This window comes from Daphnia carinata, chromosome 8 (genome assembly GCF_022539665.2).
Source record: "Daphnia carinata strain CSIRO-1 chromosome 8, CSIRO_AGI_Dcar_HiC_V3, whole genome shotgun sequence".
Lineage (NCBI taxonomy): Eukaryota > Metazoa > Arthropoda > Branchiopoda > Diplostraca > Daphniidae > Daphnia > Daphnia carinata.
This window is the reverse complement of record NC_081338.1, coordinates 1,898,826-1,921,656: the sequence shown is the minus strand read 5'-3', so window position 1 is coordinate 1,921,656 and position 22,831 is coordinate 1,898,826. Positions and strand designations below refer to the sequence as shown.

Here is a 22,831-nt window from a genome sequence, read left to right as displayed (position 1 = left end):
AAAGTGAACCGTTGGTAGAGGTAGTTCCCGAGCAACGTGCAGCAATTGTAGATGCACCAGTTCGACCCCCTCGAGTTAAATGTTCAAACAAAACACTTTGGAACAAAAGCTACTATCGACGTTTGGGAAGGAGAGCGCAGGAAAAGGCTGAGTGAGCTGCCCTGCAACAAGTGACTCGTGAAGATGCTTCCCGTGAGTCGTGCCCTGTACCACCGTTGGCCGCTGCCCAAGAACCTTGTCTATACTATAAAAACAACAAGGAAATTGGGGGAGGAGTTTGTTTGTCTGTCACGCTGTGATTGGCTGGAAGGCGCCGCCGGCTGTAGTGAATTTGTGGGATGTTGTGGCTGGCTGGCGCCAAAACCGCCGTCTGCTACAGTGAATTGGTGGGATAGGAAATTGGAAGACTAAATTGCGGGTGGAATGCGGATTTAGGCAATTTTTCGGTCCACGTGCTTAGCATAAAACGGGTGGGCGCTACGATAGGTAAGCCGACGGGTAAGGATAGCGGGTGCGGTAAATATGAAATAAGAATGGCGTGACGGGCAAAATCTGTGGGATGGAAGACGGGCAGAGGTAAAGAGTGGGTGGACGGACGACTAAAATGAACATTTTTGGCGCACAGTAAATGGGACGATGGGCATAGACTATACGAGGGAAGACGGGCAGAGTCAAAGAGTAGATGGACGAGCAAATAAAGCGGTCATGTTGGCGGACAAAAATTGTGACAGAAGACGGGCAAATGCAACCAAAAGGTCGATGTGCCATACAGCATGCGCTTAGCGGGCCGACGGTTAGAGAGTGGGCCGGCGGGCAGACAGGGGGTCGTCGGGCAACAACGGCGGGTTTCTTGGCGGGCAAAGTGGGTTGACGGACAGAAGCAAAAAGTAGATGGACGGGCAACTATAGCGGGCGTTTTGACGGGCGGAGACTGTGATAAAAGGACGGGCAAAGGAAAAAAAGGGTTGATGTGCCCCTATAGCACGCTGGTGGAGAGTGGGTTGACTGGCAGAGAGTGGTTTGACGGGTAAGTTCAGCTGATTTCTTGGCGGGCAGAGAATGTGAGAGATGGACGGGAAGAAACAATGAGTGCGTCGAGGGGCCGAGAGTGGGCTGACGGGCAAAGAGTAGGCCGACGGGCAGAGATTGAGCCGACGAGCAGAGAAGAGGCCGACGGTCAAAGTGTGGGTTGACGGGCAGAAAGTAGTTTAACGGGCAGAGAGGGGATCGATGGGAAACCTCAGCTGACTTCTTTGCGGGCAGAGAAACTGAGAAGATGGACGGGCAGAAACAGTGAATGGGTCGTCAGCCAAGAAAGGGAACTCTTGATTTTGAAAAGGAATTAAAAGTAAACAGCGAAAAAATAGCGTTGATTGATTTTCTTAAATATAGCTTAAAAATATGCTAGCGCCACCTATACCCCGGCCCTGGACAGGCCCAACGTTACTAGTATCCAATAATAAAAATCAAACGTTATGTCAGCTGGCTTTACAAGAACGTGTCGTCAACGAAATGTGTGCATTCCGATTTGAATGGTCCAATAGTAATAGATAAGAAACTTGGATGAAATGTCACTCGATGGAAACATCAGAAATGATCCAATAGAATCAATGAAAAAGAAAGTTGGAAAACAGTGGAAAAATGTATTGATCGATGCCGACCAAAATTCTCGTGCTGCTAGGAAGAAAACTTTCTCGGAAGGATATGCCGTGATGCTTACGAATACCACAAGCGGGTCGGAGTACTACTTGGCACATCACGGAGTTCAAAAGGGGAAGAAGACGAGGGTAATGTTCGATGCAGCTGCCAAATTCAAGGAGATGTGCCTAAATGATAGCATAATCAACTGACCGGCGATGCAAGCACCCCTTCTGGCAGTCATCGTAAAATTCCGAGAGGGTGAAATAGCCTGGGCCTCTGATATCGGCGCAATGTTTAGCCGGATACGGCTAAAGGAAGAAGACTGCCGTTTCTTCCGGTTTCTATGGCGCCGAAAGCGAGAAGGCGTCACACGAGTATGTGAATTTAAACGTTTACCCTTTGGAGCCACCTGCTCCCACTTTATTGCCGTAAGTCTGACTCGCAGGGCAACCGCCGACTTTGCCACCGACCCAAAGGTTATAGAAGCGGTAGAAACGAAGATGTATGTCGATGACTACCTGAGCTCAGTGGCACAGGGCGTGTAAGAGGCCAGAGGAGTTCAGCGAGCCCTCTCTGAAGGAGATATGCACCTCCAAGGATGGCTTTCGAACTCCATAGAGTTACTGGAGGCTATGTCCCTTCAGAATGTTTCACAGGCAACAGCCTTGCTGGATATACGACAAAATTAGAATGCGATCTGCTATCCAGCCGGCCAGACGACAGTGCATACCTTGTTTTGTGGTACATCGAATCAGAAAAGGAGCCAATTTATAGGTAAGAAAGTATTCAACAATTCAGACTCAAATGTGTGTGTGATACGTATAGGCTCTCTCAATCGTAGTATCACTCGTATTTTTAAACAAACGTTTTGAATTGGTTACGTAGTGTGAATTTACGTGCTCGACCACTCGAGCAAGCCAAGCATTGGAAGAATGAACGATTGGCTTCAAGAGCTCAGTTTGATACATCGGCTGCATCAAGTGCCGCCTTCATGTCATCAAACGTTAGCGAAGACCAGACTTGCCGCGCCGATCAATTTTCCGATCTCGATCTCCGATCCGATCTTTTGAGTTTGATCGGATCGGGCGATCTGATGTTTTCTCAAAAGATCGGATCGCCGATCAAGATCGGCCGATCATTTTTACCGATCTTTTTGTACGACATCTAGCGCTCAAAATTTACACTATTTAACGAATTTAGCATTGGCTGTCACAGCGACAGTCACTGACGGCCATTGAGGGTGAACACTAAACAGCTTCCCTCAATTGGCATTCGCAAAAATAGTAGTGAAAGAGTACCATGTGGCTGCAAAATCGACAGCTAGATGGCGAAAAGTTTGATCGCTCAAAAAGATCGGATCGCGATCATTTTTTTGGGATCGCCGATCCGATCTCCGATCTTTCTCAAAAGATCGGATCGGCGATCATTTTTTGATCGAAGATCGGATCGGCGATCAATTTTTGATCGCGATCGCGGCAAGTCTGGCGAAGACGATGACGGGATCTACAGGTGTCGCGTCGATTTTCGCCATACTCCAACTCGTCACGTTCGATACCAACTCAACGTTGTCCGTAAGTTTTCCGTATTTGCAAATTGCCCATTTTAATTGTCGCTAACTATGCAAAACGATTGCGATCAATACGATGTTCGTTGAGCACTACAATCGCTAGCGCATATTCACGGTCTTCCGCCCAAGTTACCCGACTTCCGAATGGCCCATAAACTAGCTCCATGTAATTCAGGAAGCCACAAAGATGTACTCTATTATGCCGCCGTATTGACTTTCTAGTACAGAACTCGGGCTCCAGTCAACCGAGTACTTGTAATTCGCATATAAATGTCTAGCCGCACTAAACCGCGCCATCCGTTTTGTTCGGCTGTAATTGTTCGTGGATCTGTTTTTTTTTATTTTGTGATTGGGATGGAACACGGGGATGTCGCAAAAAAGGAAAAGGAAGACAGCATCAAAACAAGTGTGGAACTAGAAATTACTAAGCAAGAAACTTGGTAATTTATTCGTGTTTTTTCTTGGTGCTTCGCATGTTGGGTATGGACGTTGTTTGTTTAGTTTTTTGTTTGTTTTTTTTTTCAACTTTTTGCAAGGAATTGAAAACACAAAAAAATAGAAGCAAAACACGTCACTCAATTAAGGGTTCAAGGCCGGATAGGAATCTAGTCAAAACATATGCTCTACACATAAGGAATAAGATTTGAAAAAAAACCTCTCTATATGCTTATCAGGCCTTTTGTTCGCCATAAAAGTAGGAAATCAATTATTTCGAGAAAATGAGAAAACTTTTTTCTTATTTTTTTCTTCCACCTCGCTTGCTGTAATGTTATTTTAATCCTAGAAAAACGTTTAAAAAATGTTTGGCATGTTCTACGCTGTGGAGCTAGCCGCCATTGGCTTGTCTGTCGGGAAACATGGTTGCTATGGAATGCAGTTGAATTGGTGTGGCGCCGTACACGCTGTGACCGCTGTAACACAAGCTTATGCAAACATTTTCCTCAATGTCAATAGCGCCAGCTCATTTGCAAAAAGATGAAGTTGCTTTCCGTTTAAAAGCTTTGGAGATGATGCATATCACCTTTCATCAAACGCGAAAAAAATACGAAGTAAAAAAATAACGCACAGCCAACTAAGTTGTTTTCGGACAACCATAATGAAACAGACCAACTGGGCATTTATGCAGCCCGATTCACGATCGTGTGTTTTCACCTCCTTTATTACTAAGAGCTCGAGTAGTTATCGATCGCATAAAATGCATAGTATTCCGTTTTATTCAGGGCCCACGCTGGTCAAGTTGCAAGTGGATACGATTTTGACGTCAACCTTAAGGAATTATTTTTATTGCTACAATATCCGCCACACTTGATCCCGCACACTGAATGCGATACGAACAAAATAAACAGCTAAACGGAAAGATACCCTCAATTTCGTGTAGCAGATATAAGTTCAGGTGACGCATGCACAACTAGACGAGACATCTACCCATTTGTCATGCATATTGATTCACCATTTACATTCACACGATTGTGCCTTGCGTTATAACCTTTACGGCTATGGTTCGTTAAGAATATAAAATATCCTAGCGGCCATCATAAATATGCGACCGTTTTGAACATCCCCAAAAAACTCGAAAGCAGGAGACTATGAGAAGACGGGCCTGAAACGCAACATTTTTCGCTGTAAAAACTGCGTGTGTCCCCAGCGTCCGACTTTTCACACTGCGCCTTCATTTCTCGCCGCGCTGTCGGTTCTTCTGTTTTCCTTTTGCTCTGCTTGACTATTTTTAATTTTATTTCATTTTTTCATCCCACTCTTTTCATTTCCGATGAAGGCCTCTGTTCTGCCTTATCAAAGTCATCTTGGTGGTGCCGTGCATGCTTAAGTAGGTGTTCGGTGCCGCCGCACGGTTCCGCCCGTGGTTGCTACATATACTAACCCCTGTGCCCAGCAAAGCGCTACGCGTTGGCATATTTACAATATCGCATGTCGCAAAAACAAAATTTTTTGATTAACATTGAGAAGCGTAACTTAAAGAGTTGCAATAAATCCTAGCACAATTTTCAAAGAGGGGACGCCTGTGGAGCTTCTCGAACATTTACAAGTTTAAGAAAGCCACGCCTTAATCGTGAGAAAAAAAAAATCACACGGAATGGATGCATAAATAAATAAAAACTAAGCGCCAATCTGAAACGAACTGATCCATGCGTAGTTTTTGATAGGTTAATTACTTTCCTTTTTTTTTTTCGTTGTAACTTCTGTTGCGGTTGACGGTATACATGAAGCGCTCCGCATTTTGCCAGGCATATTTCTTTTGAATATTATTGGAATGAAATTCGACGAAAATTCGTTGAGCCGAACTGACAGGAGAGCCGTGTGTGTGTGCTACAGTATATAAAAAAGAAAAGGAAAAAAAAAAAAAAAAAAAGGGTGGGGCAGGAACGAGACTTCAAAGGCTGTGGCTGTTTAATAACCAGCAAGCCAAATTGTAGAGTCGAGGTAAACCAGGAGCAAACACGAGAAAGCAAACAGAGATATTGTTAATCAATCGGATTTTTTGTGTATTCAGAAGTAAGGTTATATATATACTATATATGTTTTTTTTTTATACTAAAGCCCAACAAGCACGTGGTGTTTTGCGTGGTGCTCACGTGCTGTCTCGAACCAATTGCACTTCCAAAACCTCTCCTGTCTCTCGTTCCGCTCTAAGGTTATCAAATGTTGTAGATGAAAAAAACAAAAAATACAAAAGAAAAAACAAACAAACAAAAAACAGACAAGAAACGTAGAAATAAAGCGAGGGAAAACTAAGGAAAACGAGAGCAATCTCACTTGCGCCCTTGACAGGGAAAAGAATCAGAGATTCAGAGCTCAAAAGGGGCTATCGTATAGCAACTAGTCGTGATGGGAGGAATGAGGAAAAATCAGAAAGAATAGATCAGACTAAGGGCAGGAAAACCTCGACAGCAGAGCGATCGATGCTGAATACCAAGCTTTATTATCTCTCCGGCTCTACTTGAGGCGGATCCTTATGGGCAAAACAACGGTAATGATGATCAACGACCGGGACTACACACGGCGGCTGCGGTCTACACGGGCTGTACACTGTCAGTGTGGTTTTTTTTTTTTTTTTTGATTTTGTTTCTTATTTTTCTTTTTTTTCTGCTGGTTTTCTTCCATTTTTTACCCGTAGGCCCAACGGGGGCATAGCCTTTGCAAGATCTATGTTTAGAGCTGCATATCGATCGGTTTTGGAGAGCCATTAGCATGACCGTATTAAGTGGGAACTGAAGGAGCTCAACTGGAGGAGCCCCCCGGAAACCCAAGAGACCGACGTGGAAGACTAATTAATCCTGCTTGAATGCTAATTGTAATTCTGGATTTTCACCCCCTCCCTCTCTCTCACTATCCTAGAATTACCCAGAGTTCCGGTGATCTATGCCAACAGTGCTCGCCAATACGGAACCGTGTCTGCCATGAAGGGACCGATTTGGCTCTCATTTGCGAGGTTACCGGTGGTACATTTTCGCCTTTAATAATTTTACTAAGGTCATGGATTACACACCTTTGCCTGTTCCCGGCTTTTATTCCACGTTTATTTATTCGTGAAATTTTCACGCCCTTTCACGTGAATTTTCACTCTTGCCAGATTGATCGTTACAGTTCATGGAATGAAAGTAAAAATATAAGATGTGGGTTATTATGAAACACACAGGAGGGCCGAACCCTAAGGTTGGCTGGTACCGAAACGGCAAGCTGGTCGAGTCGCGCGTGGAACACAGAATGCATCACGATTACTTCTATCACCTGCAGTTACGTAGCCTATCGAAAGATGATCACCATGCTACCTACGGGTGCATGTGCCAACTGGAACTCGACGTCACGCCGCCGGCGCCTCCTGTCTTACGCAACATCACACTTAATCTACGAAGTAAGTCAACTAAAAGCTTTGGCTGTTTTTTTTTGTTGTTGTTAAAAGTTCTTCTCGTTGTATTTCGTCGACTTCAGCGTTCCCTGAGCGTCCATTACTGACTTTTGCATATGAATTTCTCCCAATTTGACACGCCACTTGCATAACGTACCTTTATATACGGGGAACAGTTCCCGTTAGCGCCTTCGCGCACGGCTATTATGTAATGAGTTCGTCAATCAGACTTTTATAGTTCGCGCTGTGTGCATGAGTCCAGCAGTCCAAGATTGCTTAAATTGCTCAGAACGAACGCGTAGTCTGAAATGTCTGTTTGAAAAGACGGTAATAGGAATTCACAAAATCATCTTCCTGCCCGTTATGGCTGCAACAATTTAGCTACAGAATCTAATGCGCATGTTTTTAAACATACGAGCTTGCTCGAGCTGCAGTTACGCGAAGTAAACAGTGGTGGGGCAAGCAAGAATCACGTTACCGTACCACAACGTCAGACGATGAAGTTCGGCCTTGTCGATTTGGCTGGAACAGGCCTACATATAAATTAGGTCATATATGCCTGTATGGCTTTCCCATGTGAGGACCACGTGCGTTCATGTCTTGTTCATGTCAGAGTAAATTTTTAAAATTTTAGAGTCGCAATTTGATATTAGGCTTTTACGAGCAAAGGTATTACGTAACATCGTTAGACCTAGAGATGATAGCCTGGTGAGTGCCCATACAGCGCGTCAGCTTTTGCCCTCCTTCAAAAATGTTGTAATGCGGGAACTGCTTAGGACCGACGTGACCGCTATATCGTTCACGTCATACACGATCTGACACACACATTGTAAAAAATTGACGCTGAAATTCCCTGCACAAGATACAGGTAACCGGACGCTGGTACCACAAAAAAAAAGTGTCAAAATTCAAAAAAATTCGGTAAATTTGAAAATCGATTCGACGGCAGCAGCAAACGTCTAGCCAGTTGGTTGTACATATTGCCGAACCGAGTAGGAGGTTTGTTAACGATCGTCTGATCCGGCCACTCGGCCGCTGGTGTCGCCATAAGATCAACAAACGACGACGTTAGCCCGTCACGTTAGCACCGGCTGCTTTACAAGCTTGAAAAGAAAGCAAAAAAAAACAAACAAAAACAAAAAAGAAAAACGTTTCTTAGGCTTTCAGGACATCGCCTAATAGCGGCTTGCCTCTTTCGTCGCCTGCCGTCAGCCATACCAACTATCGCACACCAATAAGAGGCGCGTGCCATTAAATAAGAGAATGCACCGCCTGCCGTTGCAACCACAAACGGCTAGGGTTATGTACAATTGCAGTTAACATGGTGGCACGTAGTGGCAGCAGTCATTTTTCATCATCATCAAAAACAAAAAAAGAATTCATGATTTACTTCGTCAAGTCTGAAGCACAGGCAGCCCCCAAGCTTTAGATCCAAGCACGGCAGGCGCTATACTACTCTCGCTGTTTCGACCCAGAAACCCGCCTTTGTTCCACCCGTTCTCGATCGCGTATCTGCGAGAACTGAAGCGCATCATTGGAACTGGTGTGTCGTGTCATTACTGCGAGACTTGGATGAGCCAACCGCCTTTTCATTCGCTAGGATGAGCGTCTACGTTTATGCGTTCTTTTTAAAAGACCGAAAAAATCCACGTTAATCCATCGGGGCCACTTGACGCCTTCCATTTCGTTAGACGAATTTCACTTCCACGACGAGAAACATGAAAGAATACACTCTGTATGCTATCGCTGGCCAAGCCAAAGTTTGATACAAAAAAAAAAAAGAAAAAAAAAGAGGGGAAATAAAAATCTGGCAGTTGCAATGAGAGGAAACGACCTTTCTTTGATCAGCAACGGATAGCCCACATCAAATAGAACTAGCGTTCATCTTTCAATAACATTGCGATGGCGGCCACTAACTTTGTCATTATCATGGAAACTCCCCCCCCCCCCAAAAAAAAAAAAAGTTGGACCCCAACAGTCGAAAAGGAGTAATCTTGAGAAGATGCGCTTGGGGAAACTATCCATTTAGACCTTTTCCTTTTCCTTTTTATTTCGTTTCTTTTTTTTTTTTTGCCTGCAGTGTTGCATGCGCTCTCTGCCAGTTGGTTGGAATCTCTGAAAACCGTCTCCCGGGAGCCGGGGTATCTATGGCTTATGGATATACTAGTAACTTTGGGCCCGTCCAGGGCCGGGGGAGAGGTGGCGCTAGCGCATTTTTTGTGGTTGCTTGTAAAGAAGACGGAAGGTACTGGCGCGACATATGTGAAATGTGTATTTTTTATTCAGCTTTGCACCTATACATTGTGGTTCAGAACTGGGTCTAATGGGATGAAAAGGCTCGAGGGCTAATGCTATAAATGAATAATTTATATTTCTCATCGCTTTCTGTAATAATAAAAAAACATTCTCACGGATGAGCGCCGTCGGGAACTGCCCCCTATGCCCTGCCCGTTGCTCCTTTTTAGTCCGTAGACCGAGGCGGAAGTTAGTTCCTCGTTTTATATCAGGACGTTAAATGTTGTCTGATGATAACTTTAAGAAAGAGCTTCCTTGAACACCATGTTTTGTGTAAAAACTCTTTCGTCTTTCAGCATTTTCCCTTGCTTTGGTCCTACCGTCCATAGGACCTTTACTCCTGGGCGAGAAGTAGCGCGGGAAAATGCTACGTATAATTGTCCGTGGCTAAAGACTGGTTCAGGAAGATGGATACCAACCTTATCGAACGTCTGTCCTTGTGACTTGTTGGTGGTCATTGCGAAAGCCAAAAGCACAGGAAATTGGTTCCTGATCAGCTTGAAGGGAAGATCACAGTCACTCGGTGACATATTCATTCTTGGGATGAAGACATTGTGGCCTTTATTTTTCCCTGCTGCTATTGTTGCATGAATGAGGTTGTCCGTAAGAGTTTTGATGATCAAGCGTGTTCCATTGCAGAGCCCTTGACGCGAGTCGATTTCTTAAGAAGGATTATGATGGCACCCACTTTCAGTTCCAAAATGTGCGGTGGTATCCTTGACACCTTTAGGGTGTCAAGAAACTCTGTCGGGAAGTTTGCAATTTCCTCTGGGTCTTCCGATTCAATGGAGTTCATTCTGGCATGCCTCCGTCGCTGGCCTGGCATCTGTCTGATGATGTAATTGTTGATCTTCAAGCAGTCATCATTTTTTGGACACGTTATAGCAGCTAATTTTTATAAGTATAGATGCATATATATGTGTTGTGTTTGGAAATCTATTAGGACGATGGGGGATGAATGTAGTCAAAGACTCATGTAGCCAGTGTGCAATAGCATGACGATTTTCTTTTTTCGCTTTGGATACGTAGACTGCGACAACTTGATGGAAGAAGAGAAGCCAAAAAAAAAAGAGAAGAAGGGAAAGCGTCGCGTGCTGTTTACTTACGAGTGGCGAGCCTGGAGAACGTCCGTCATTTTTTTTTTTCAACAGTGCCGCTTTCTCGTCATTAACCTTTCAACGAGAACTGTGCCTTATTTCGCATATCGTATTTTAAAAAAAGAGGCTATTCGTTAGTCGCTATACTACTCGAACCGTGCCGTTTTCCGTCGCTCGCATTTTTTAAAATTGAAACTGGCGGCAACTTGAAGTTGTATACGGAAAACGCCGAGGACGAGCTCAAGAGGAGAAGGCAAAAAAAAAAAGGACGGGGGAGGCGGGGGGGAGGAGAAAAATATACAGTGCACAGGAGATTCTTATTTCGTGTGGAATGGCCTGTCATCACCATCAGGCAAAGCTATGAAAATTCGATTAGATCTGTATAAACCTGTTGGTTAGTAGAAGCCTGAGTGTAGGTTTAAATATCTACGAAGCACACACACATCCCTCCCCCTCACATTAACTACTCGACGTGGGCTTGATTTCATCTCCGATGTCGTCATGCAAAAATATGTATGACGCATTTATGCCAAATTACGTAACGACATCTTCCACTCCTATTTTTCTTCAAAAGAGGAAATTCCTAGGACTGCTTTAACTTCCTTTTTTAATTGAATTTTTTTTTTCGTTTAATCAGTGAAATCGAAAAAAAGTGGAAATTATTCCAGCCGACCTGTGCTTGGAAGCGGCCAAAACTCAGCAACGCAACGTGCAAAGCGACAGGCGCCAATCCGCCGCCAGTAGTTACCTGGTGGATGAACAACATCCAGCTGACGAGCGCCAAAATTTTGGTAAGTTCTCCTCTATCAACGCACTTGTTCTATAGCCCTTCTAAAACACGGCGAAATTGTTATATGCATCCTGTCAAAACCATGCCAGGAAGAAGAAGAGAGAAGGCACACATAAAAAAAAAATTGAAACGTTTGAGGCAGTGAGCAATGGATACGTCTGTTCAGCTTGGTACGAAACTGAATACAAGTTGAAGACGGTTGAAGAACACCGACGTAGTTGGTACGCTCCATAAAGTTTCAGTCGTGGGTCGTGAAGAGAGAGAGCGTTCAAGAGAAATAGGCATTCATATCGAGAGGGGGGAGAGATGACGTTGGGAGGAAAGGCTCACAAACTTCTCACGTTCTGTTGGACGAGAAAGAAAGAGAAAAAAAAAGCAAGAAAGAATAACATCCGCCGTCAATGCCTATACCGCTATGCAAGCCCCTTATGTATTTAACAGACCGTAAAGAAGGAGGGTTCGAGAAGATGATCAAAAAATTTTCGCAACCCCCTCCCCCACCCGCTCTCCCACTCTCTCTCTTCCTTTTTCCCTAGAAATAAAAACGGGGGTTCTAACGGAAGAATTTTCAATTAATGTGTCACAGCCAAGTGGTGTGAGTGAGTGCGCGAATGAGTTACGATGGGCCAGCATTTTCAAATCACTCGTTCAGTCAACGCCGGATGACGGGAGTCCGGGTGCTCGAAAAATTCCCCTTCGCATATACAAGTATAAATATACATATATTAAAAAAAAGCAGTTGAGAAGACAGAGAGAGAGGCAGGCAATGACAAAAGAGAATATGATCGTGTCGCATGCTCACACACACCGCTTCAGGGATGGACGATATCAAAGATCAGAACCTGACAACAACACAACAAAAAGTAGAACTAAAAATAGCGACGACATCTCTCCGATGTACCGGGCGGGGCGGATGTGGTGCAAGATTGCGAATGCAACGAAACGCAGCGAACTCTGAGCAAACACTCCGGCTTGAAGCAGATCTAAAGCTGGAGCAACGAGAGCAAAGGATATGGAGATGTCTAGCATTCCCGTAGATTGCGAATTCGGTGGGGGGGTTTTGTCCCGTTCCACTGTTGCTTCCGAAAGATAATCAGTTTCGTTTGAAAGCAGATTCCGACTCACTCGCCCACCTATTTCCCCCTTACCCCGCTTCCGCTTGGACTCTGTTTCCATCAATACACATGATGTTTTCTTTTTTCTTTATTTTTACATTGTCCGCAATCGTAATGGTTTTCTATTGGGACGTCACAATCGATGCCAACTGAGGGAGGTTAAGACCCGAAACAGAGCGGCTTAGACATATTCCCTCTGCGCGTTATTTTTTTTTTCTCTTGTTAATGTGCTAAGCACTTGGCTGGCTAAGATAAAAACTCGTAAATGCCCTGAATGCTCCAGCTCCCACCTATATCTGGCGATCGTATACCGCATCATTAGATATGGAATTGAAATGCGCTTTGTGATATTGAAGTCGATGTGTTTCGGGCTCTTGATTTTCGCCTTTGTATAACGTTATTTGCTCGTTTTACTACTGAATGCCTAGGTGTCGGACGAAGTGAACGGAACCATTTCCAAGCTGAGTCTGATCCCTGCCATCGAGGATGACGGGCGCATTGTGACCTGTCGAGCGCTGACTCCGCTATTGGCCGGCGGTTTCGTCGAAGACGAATGGCGGATGCAAGTCTACTGTAAGTACTCACGAGTTGTCGGTTTTGCAAATGGCAACTAGCGCCAAGCAAATAAGACGAACAATGCGAATGAGCAATTCGGCTGCGGGGACGCGCCGTTCGTTTTTATTTCAGCGAAATATAAGATGAAGTGCTGGTTCTCATTAGCGTACCGCGACCTGAAGGGCAACTTTCTCTGTGTTCGCGAAAGACAGTCCTCGTTTTTTTTTCTTTTTTCTTTTTGCTTCCTTCTTACCGACACACTATTCGTTTTTTAGTTGAATCTATAACAAATGGCCACCGTTAATACATAGTGGCAGTAGCTTGGTAGATGTGCTTGTTGATTCTTCCCTCCGCCATTCTACTGCGAGTACGCACATTGAAATGGAACACAATAGACACCCCCCCCCTCCCCCCCGTCTATCTCACAGTCCCGATGTTGAGGTGAAGCTTCACAGCGACCAAAACTTGGCCTCTGCACGTAAGCGCCAGTGCTGTGCGTGAAAACACGTCTTGCCAAAATTGGGTTGCCCCGGTCCAAACTCAGGTCTTTCGTTCCACATTAGACGCACTGGGCCGAGCCATATAGAAGGGCAAAGGGGCTGAGACGATTCGCTATTCATTGAAAGTTGAAATGCGCATGAACCACACTGAGCCTATTATTACGAAGGATTTGAAGTGAACGCCAGCGGACGTCAAACTGATGTCTAGAAAAAACATGTAGACCCGACATATTGTACATATTACATGAACCGTATATTACGCGTGGCTATATATATATATGTGTTGTATGTGCGTCTAATTATGTACACACGCTGGATGCGAAAATGCAGATCCACCGATCGCCAACTTGGTTCTCGGCCGGCGATTCACCGCCGAAGAAATCCACGAAGGCAGCAACGTCTTTCTCGAATTCCAAACACGTAGCAACCCGCCGATTCAACGTTTGACCTGGATGCACAATGTATGCAGTGTGTGTGTGTGTGTGTCCCTTTTTTTTTTTTTTTGTTCTTTCACATTCTTCTGGTTCGTTGCATTTCGTTATAACGCGCAGCTTAAAAAGGACCACGGCACCAAGTGTGTCCGTAGTAAAAGTGTATATGTGCGCGTATAAATTATATAATATCACATTGTGGAGATGTTATGGGTTCAACATAAATCGTTAGTCTTGCATTATTTCTTCTTTTTTTTTTTTGCGACGTTATCGTTGTGGATATAGGGCAAACTCCTGGGCAACAGTTGAAATCGAGAAAACCGAGACAATCTTGGCCAATCAAACGCTGGTTATCCGCCAGATAGAGCGGCAAACAGCTGGTAATTACACGTGCATCGCGACAAACCGGCTGGGCGAATCGGCTAGTGCACCTTTTCATCTCCACGTGAAATGCAAGTCTTTATCTTTTTTTCTTTCTTTTATATTTATCTACTGAATATTGCATTCCAACATTTCAAGGATGCAACAAAAAATGTTTAAGCTGTAAAGGAAAGAAGAAAAAAAAGGAGCGTGAAATGTTCAAGGACTTAAAGTTGTAAAGCTGTTTGATCATTGATTATTTATTTCATCTCTGCGGGATGGGTCCTGGGTTGACGGTACACAACAGATGCGCCGGTGTGTCGGCGTTCGAAACCGTTGACGGTGGTAGTATCGCGTGATCAGCCCATCAAATTATGTTGCCAGGTACCCGACAAAAGAGAAATACGCGGTTTTACTAAGAAATTGATCAAATAATAAAATGAATCAATAAAAATATCAGGTAGAAGCTGATCCGGAGACGCTGAGTTTCCCCTGGACGTTGTCGAACGGTCGTGAGACAACGCTGCTGCCCCGAGAAATGTCTTCCGATTTCGGATTAACCAGCATCCTGGTGTACACTCCGCGACGAGACGCCGATTTCGGCGAGTTTCAGTGCTGGGCGTTGAACGACATTGGCCAACAGAAAGAGCCGTGTCGATTCAAAATCGCCAAAGAAGGTACGGATATTATACATTCCAGTTAAGTGTGTGTGCTGAGTACATTCCCGATAGCAGCTGCACGTCGCTAGGGGGTGTCCAATACTACTGTCCCCTACTGTTTTGAACTTGCATCTTTATGCATTTGAGATCCTGATTATTTAATTTTCGCTGATTCAATCACAAATTTCTGGCGCTTTGCGTTTCGTTTTGTTTGTCTATTCCTTCCTGACTGTGGTATCGCCAGTCAAATTTCTCAGCACCTATTTCTTTCGACCTCGCACCCAATGCTTGACTTGGGCTGTTAGTACTACGGTTGCCCCGTCGTCTGTTTAACCTGAATCAGCCCTGGCATTTTACTTACTTAGCCTTTCTTTGGCCTTTTTTTTCCCTCTGGTATTCTTCTCTTGCCTCTTTTCCTTCCCCCCCTCGCCCTTCCGTCTCAGTGAGCCTACTCTTTTTGAATTTGTTTTGTTATCGATTCTATTCTTTGGGAACAACTTTTTTTTTTTCTTTCCGTCATCCCTAATGCAGCCGAGATCTGTTCTATTCTCGTTGCTTTCGTGTCAGCTTCCTTTTGGCTCGCTCGAATGTCCACAGAGTTTTCTGTTTCCGTCCTCCTCTTAGCCTATTGCCTCACATGTTTCGTGGCTATGGACCTGGTTCGTCCCGAACTCCCCCATTATGCCCCATCTCTGGGACTATGCACAAACTCGGTTTTATACCTGCGCGACCTGTACAATAAACACGAGAAACTTCATCCTTGTAGTTATGCGTTGCTTTCCCAAGGCATTTCTAACGCCATTGTTACGTACCGACGGAGACTAGCAAAAAAAAAAAAAAAAAAAGAAAAACGATGAAACAGGAAGGACAGGTTTCTTTTCTTTTCTTTGTCCTTCATGTCTCGACTGATGTCTCCCTTCGGTCGTTCATTCGTCTGTCTTCCTAGCTATTCCCAGTCGCTATTTTCACGTACTAGGCTATATGCCGAATCACTCTTTTGTTCTCTTCTTTTCGTGTGAATGTGTGTGTGTGTGCGTGTTTGCTATGGCAGAGTATTGTCGCCTAGAAATAGAACGACCAACTACCGGCTAGCAAGTTGAATTGCCACCACTTTTTGCGCTCTTCTGTTGACGTGTTTTCCCCCTTTTTTTTCTCTCTGCCTCTCTATCTGTTTCACGCTGAAAGCTGCAAGGCAAGCAGCTTACTGAGCAAAGATGACAGAGCGGATTTGTGTGGTTATTTTCACTCGTTGTAATGAACAACGACTGCCTAACTCAACTACGATTTCGTTTGGATTTTCCCTTTTCGGACGTCGGTCATTTCGATGGGAAATTCGGTTTGGAAATTTTGTTATTACGGTTCAAAAGCTACGTCTATGGATGGGAAATAAAAGCTAAAGGCCGAAAAGTAAGCCACACGGTGTTTTTTGTTTCTTGCTTATGGATCGGTCGGATGCAACGGGAATACCAGCAGGTTGTTTAAGGGGAAAGACAAGCGGCGATAGGGATAGCAAAAGACTTGGTATTAATCGTGAAGACGAGTGCTAGGCACAGGCCAGGCACAGACCAAAGGCAAACAATCAGATGCTTGTGTGTTCGCATAAGACCATTATGTGATACTTAAAGCAACGGAATGTGATACTCGGGTTTGCGTCTCGTTCACGCTGTTGATAGCTTGACCTCTCCATTTCCCGTTGATGATGTAGAGCTGCGTTTTTTTGGGGAGCTATCGGCCATCAGTATTTAAGATTTATGACGTTTTCTCTATAAACATTTCAATTGGCGTAGAAAAATCTGCTTCGTACCGAGTGACTCGGGTCCTGGGGTCCTAAATGAAAAAAAAGAAACAAAGAAAAACAATGAAAATTCCCTACATGATGCTTTTGAGCCTGAAATCGAACAGTTTGTGAATGAGTGAGTGGACTATTCCACATCCAATATCGCGTGCTTATTTTTTTGTTTTTCCCCTGTCATTTGTTTTATTTCGTTTGTCTTCTCTTACGTCCTCTCTTTTATTCGCAAGCTCGAAAGCTCCCCCGTTCGTTCCCCCCGTCCTCCCGGCCATCTTTACGTTCTCATCTGTTATATTAATGCAGAAAAAGATCTCACTGTTCTTGCTGCGACTAGTTTATGCATACCTCTATTTACCATATGGATTCGTATTTGACTGTATACTAATCTGTGCGCGAACACGAGCTCGAATTCGTCTTCCAATTTTTACACATATAAGTAACACTCACCTTGATTGATCAAATAATAGGTAGGGGAGACTGGGGTGAGCCGGGACAGTGGGTGAAGTGGGACAGCTAGAGGAAAAATAGAAGTAATTGATTTAAAATTTAAAAAAAAATATATGTTATTAGTATTTGTGTTTCCTATTTAGGGTAAAAGTTTTAAACGAATATGTGAAAAAATACAAAAGTTATGTAGAAAATTTAAAAAACGGTATTTTTTTCCTTAAATTTTTCGCCGCGATTTAGTGTTATTCTTCACAATACTACAAGTAGTTAATATTTTATACATACAAACAGGTAGTCTATTCATTTCTCTATCGTTTGCAAAAAAAAAAAAAATTTAATTTTAGGACCATTATTTTGAGGGGAAATTGTATTTTTACCAAAAGACTTTTTTTGGGGCTGGTTGGGACAGCAAATGTGCCTGAAATTGAACAGTAGTGGGTGGAGTTAAAGGCGGAGCTACAAAAACAGCGTTGCATTAATTAGTAAAAAAGTTACATTTCTAACTAACTTACTTCTTTAAAAAAAAAGAGTATATTTAGTAGTATCCTACTGATTTATTACAATTTTTTAAATGTATTTTATGAGTATAAACTTAGGGTGTCCCACATCACCCACCCTGGTGTCCCAATTCACCCAACACCATAGGCTCCTCCCTCAAATTTTTCAAAACTTTAAAAATCTGTAAAACGTAAATTATTTATTATAAAATTCGGAAAAAAAACACGGAGGTAAAGAAAGGTACAGCAAAAATATAAATCCAGTCAAAAATAAAATCAAGCAATTTGTGAAGGAGTTATGGAACAAAAACAAAAGGTGTCCCAAATCACCCCAGTCTCCCCTACGTGTTTGTTGATTTCGCTGGTTTTTTTTCTTGAATTCACAAAGATGAAAAAGAAGAGAAGCAAAGCCCAGTTGGCAGAGCTTATTGTTATTGCTAGCATTGCAAACTGAAACACTTTTTCAGTGAACTTTGATCCTTCTTTCAATCCGTTTTGTTTTGATTTGATTTTTTACACATAAAATACAATGCCAATGTTACGGAATAAAAATAAGAAATAAACAAATAAATAATAATGCAGGAAAATGCGACACTTGTCAAATATTTCATTTGAATATTTCGCTATCCATCAAAGAAACGCCTTCATTTATTTGTTCAATATCTTTTGAACTGAAGGGCTGCCGCCGACGCCGACCCAGTGCGTGCTGCAGAGTTTGTCGAAGGGCGTCCTGGAAGTGAAATGTCGAAAACAGTTCCAAAGGCAATGCCGAAAAAGAGACGGAGGACAGCAGTGAGAGTGGCAGTGGCGATAGCGACAGCAAAGATGAAGTCGGCGACGACGAGGACGAAGACGTGCTGGTCAGCGGCTCCTCCAACGTCTATGGGTTGCAGCTGTACAACGTCGACACTGGCATTTTGCTGCGTAACATGAGCAACAAAATCGCATCGCATTTCAGCCTGCCGGGCATCGACCCTAGCACGCGCGTCACCGCCATTGTTATGACAATTAATAAACAAGGTCGAAGCGCAGCCGTTACATTGGAAGGAGCTGTTGAACGGGCAGTCGGATCCCGCGCAGGTTAGTTCAAAACATTTTCTTTTCTTTTTTTTTGAAATAAGAAAGAGTTACGCCCACAAGATGAGAAGAAATAAGTTCGTGATCAGCCAGTTGAAAAAGAATGACGTCATTTGAATAGGCATCCCTAGGAAGGCTATACCTTGCTATTATTTATTTCTTTTCATTTGATTTTTTTAAAATTTGATTTCCATTCTAGAATGGTACAGTAGTAAAGGTTGAAGGGCTGGCGAGGCCAAGTGCATGACCGGTCCTGACGACGTCATCATCCGTCTTCGCTGTTTTCCGTCTCTTGTTATCGATCGCTTCGCCAAAACCCTGATCCCTACGCAAGTTACCATACACCCAGTTCCTCTTTTTTTTTTTTCGTGGAAAAGAAATAAAGAGCGACCAACTGGGTGTTTTTAAAGTAGGGCACAAGCGCCACGGCAAAAAAAAAAGACGCAAACGGCCAATATTTACGTTGCATTTTCGATACGTAGAATATTATATGAGTGTACACTTCGCCCATGAATAGGTGACCACACACATTTTTATTTATTTTTTTTTTTTAAAGAATCCCCTAGTGGATGACAGGACCCGCAGACGAGGAGGAAAAAGAAACAAGAACAGGTTTTTAGTTTAGTTTACCACAGTGCTGTGAAAAATGTAAAATTACACGGGGCTACTAGACATAGCGTATTATGTTCTTGAACAGTCGACCTGATCTTATTCCTATGATCGTATTTTTTATATGGAGAAGATCGATTGGTGCAGTGTCCCTTAGCAGTTATAGCTCCCTTTACACTATTATAAAGGCTCCCCTTTTTCTTTTATAGAGAAGCCCTCGAAATAGAACTGTAGATGTGTCATCAGAGAAACATTTTTTTTTCGTATATCTCTCAGGTTTAATATTTTTTTATTTCTCAATTTAAATTTCTCTGTTTTCGATTCTTGGTTTTGGTACTGACTCTACCATCCGCATTGCGATCAACAACAATGCGACCTTTTTTTAAAAAAAAAAAAAAATTTGTTTATAAATCATTTTTACTTCACCAACAATGAACGCCCGCCTTTAAGTAGGGTAAAAGAGCGAATTGGGACAGCGTTTGGGCTAACAGCCTTTCTTATGGGGAATGCGTGTAAAGCCGATCTGCTAATTTCGGACAAAAACCCTAATTCATTGGACATTTCTACTAATTCTGGACAGTCTTATTTTTAAAAACTAATTTATTCATTCGATTGAGTTTTTAATTCTGAATCGAATAGCTTAAGACACCGAAGGGGGTGCAATAGAAAAATATTGCGAAATTTATGTTTTCAACAACCAAAACAAGAGCTGTCAAAACGAGACTTCATTTTTCAGGCCTGGTAACTTGCGATTGAAATTCACCCCAAAAACATAAAATATAGATTTTTAAAATTGTATTAAACACTTCGCTCTTTAAGTAGCCAACAGGTTATAGGTTCCACGGTAAAAACGAAAAAATAAATGTGATTGAAATTTTCGAGAATAAAGCATAAGCACTTCCCGTAAATACGCCGTAATGTCCGAAATTTTAAACCCCAAAAAATTGTTTTTAACTTGCCCTATCCTACCAAATATCGCCGTAAGAATGTTCGTCGACTGTTTCGTAACAATGCGTTAAAATTTTTTACTAACGTAGACATATACTATTCATTTAATGGCTGACTGATTTTAGTCTATTTTCCCATAAGCTCCCATGACGCTAAATCTGGACAGCAGACTATATTAATTTGTATCAGTTGTATACCAAAAATTACAAAACGTTCATAGCACAGTCATAAGGCTTTGGCGTGCAAGTTTGGAAGTCGGTGGTTCAACCCCACATAGTGACTGATTGTATTTCATTGTTTATACATTTCAGCTCACTTTTTTTAACCATACGAATTTTTTTTTCAAGAGAGATTGTTAATTCATTTTAATCATCCAAAGCTAGCATTTTTCCAATTACTATTACTTCCCTGGGTTTGCCTAAATTCCAGTTATAAATCAGAAACTTCATCACCTTAGCCAGCTTACAATATTCATCTAACCTGTGATGACAATTTTCATATTTTTTACATAAGCTCCCATGGCACTAATTTGGGACATCAGACTATAAACTAAATAACGTTGGTAGGTTGTGTTTCTATTATCAATCAACAGTGGCATAGTTGTACGGTGTTGGAACACCAACTCGAAGGTTGGTGGTTCAATACCAGGTGGGGCTCTTGTGCAAATATTTATTTAACACTTGTAATTTTTAATCTTATTTTGTGAGATTTTATACAATCGCCAAAGACACTTTAAACAAACGCAATATCAACAAATCTTGGTATTAATAGATTCGTTTAAATGTTCTCCACAGGGCTGTTAAATATTTTATGAAAATCATATGACAATATTCATCTAACCAATGATTTAAATTCTTTTATTTTTACATAAGCCCCCGTGACGCTAATTTGGGACAGCAGACTACATACAAGAAGACATGTTATGCTTTTTAACTACATCTTGTTAATCATGGCATAGTCGTAAGACGTTCGATTGTCACCCTGAAGGACAGTGGTTCTATACTGTCAACACACTATTTTAAAATTTCGTCTTCCTCATTTCCTTATTTTTCCTTTTTTGTGAGATATTTTGAAATAACTAAAGATACCTCACACTACTTTAATATCAATAATATTAGGATCAATAGATTTGTTTAAGTTTTCTCTACATGGCTGTGGAATATTTTATGCAAATCATGTGAAAATATGCACCTAATCGGTAATTGCAATTTTTATGTTTTTCACATAAGGCCCCATGACGCTAATTTGGGACAGCAGACTACGTACTAAATGACGTGCTAGGCTTTTCTGTCATCTTTTGTTAAAAATGGCTTAGCTGTAAGACGGTGGGTCGCTGACATAAAGGGTGATAGATATATACCATATTGGCACCACGTTTAATTTTTGTTATCTTCATTTTTGAAATTTTTCTGTTTTGTGAGATATTTTTGAAATTACTAAGAACACCTTAAACTAAAGATATATCAACAATATTGGTGCCAATAGATTTGTTTAAGTTTTCTCTACATGGCTGTTGAATATTTTGTGAAAATCATGTTATAATGTACGGATGTAGGTTGCGACCACATTCTCTAGATCCTCTGTAGTGTAAGCCATCTTTGAAACAGAAAAATGAAAAACTCATTAAAATTTATTTTTACTAGTCAGCATATGTTTACTGGTAATGCAGCTTCCTATCCTTTTATCAAACAAGTATTAACATTTATCCACTGTCTGGGATTGAACTTCAGACCTTACGATTATAAGGCCAGCGCTTTACCACTGAGCCATCTAACTGTTGTTGATGAGTTTTATTTATAAACAATATTCGAAACAAAACCCAAAATGCAAGCGGAAATGTTACTTTTTTTAGAGTTTTATTTGACGTGGTAGACGCACATCTTTCACGCCACATAAATTCATTGGACGAATTAATAAACAAGCAATTTATCATCGATGGTGAGGATTGAACCTCAGACCTTCGTCTCCCTAGCCAAGCATTCATCCGCTGGGCTACCTCGGGAGTTTTCGGGAAAAAAATCCCGCCATCCCATTTTCTTCGCAAACAATGTCCCAAATTAGTGCTTTTACGTAAAGCATAAACAAATGGGACTATGACCGGAAGGGGAAAACATTTTTAAAAAATATTTTTACTTAAACATAATAACCTATTTGTAAATTTCTATTAGGAAAAGTAAAAAGACCATGAAAAGCGTGGAAAACTACTGGAATTCCAGAAACATTTGGAAAAAAGCTAGTGTCCGAATAAGGGACAACAGTTTCCTAAAAAATTCTTGTTTACTATCTCATAAGATGAGACAAAAAATACCAAATTACCTTTAAAATTACAAAGAGTATGTTAGCTCTGAAGTTACGAAAAAAAATGTGAAGGGATGTAAGTTAATAAAAAAAAAAGCTGCGTGGATGAGGCCAGACTAGAATCTAAGTCCTCAAAGTATTTTTTTGCAATTTCTACCAAAAGGATACAAAAAACGTATAAATATCCCACATCAATCGATTTATTTTTGAATTCTGCATCGATTGATGTAAAACTCTTGAAAAAAAATGTGTTTTGTTTTTTTCGAAAATATCTGTGTCCCAAATTAG

General features: G+C 42.1%; 2 protein-coding genes and 1 long non-coding RNA gene across 3 annotated transcripts; all 3 read left to right on the top strand.

The window, feature by feature from the left end:
* The first annotated feature begins 2,239 nt into the window (after positions 1–2,239).
* Positions 2,240–6,684, top strand: LOC132087736 (uncharacterized). Its single transcript, XM_059496560.1, has 4 exons — positions 2,240–2,415; positions 2,527–2,644; positions 3,122–3,212; positions 6,563–6,684. The coding sequence occupies exons 1-4, from the start codon at positions 2,240–2,242 to the stop codon at positions 6,682–6,684; spliced, it is 507 nt and encodes a 168-aa protein (XP_059352543.1).
* Positions 6,685–6,931: 247 nt separating this feature from the next.
* Positions 6,932–14,259, top strand: LOC130704108 (synaptogenesis protein syg-2-like). The gene is made up of 6 exons (XM_059496559.1): positions 6,932–7,079; positions 7,727–7,781; positions 11,103–11,256; positions 12,799–12,943; positions 13,756–13,886; positions 14,142–14,259. The coding sequence occupies exons 1-6, from the start codon at positions 6,932–6,934 to the stop codon at positions 14,163–14,165; spliced, it is 657 nt and encodes a 218-aa protein (XP_059352542.1). The 3' UTR covers positions 14,166–14,259.
* A 245-nt stretch (positions 14,260–14,504) lies between these two features.
* LOC132087728 (uncharacterized) lies at positions 14,505–18,685 on the top strand. Its single transcript, XR_009421635.1, has 3 exons — positions 14,505–14,600; positions 14,677–14,893; positions 18,289–18,685. It is a non-coding gene; the product is annotated as an uncharacterized LOC132087728 (long non-coding RNA).
* Positions 18,686–22,831: the final 4,146 nt, after the last annotated feature.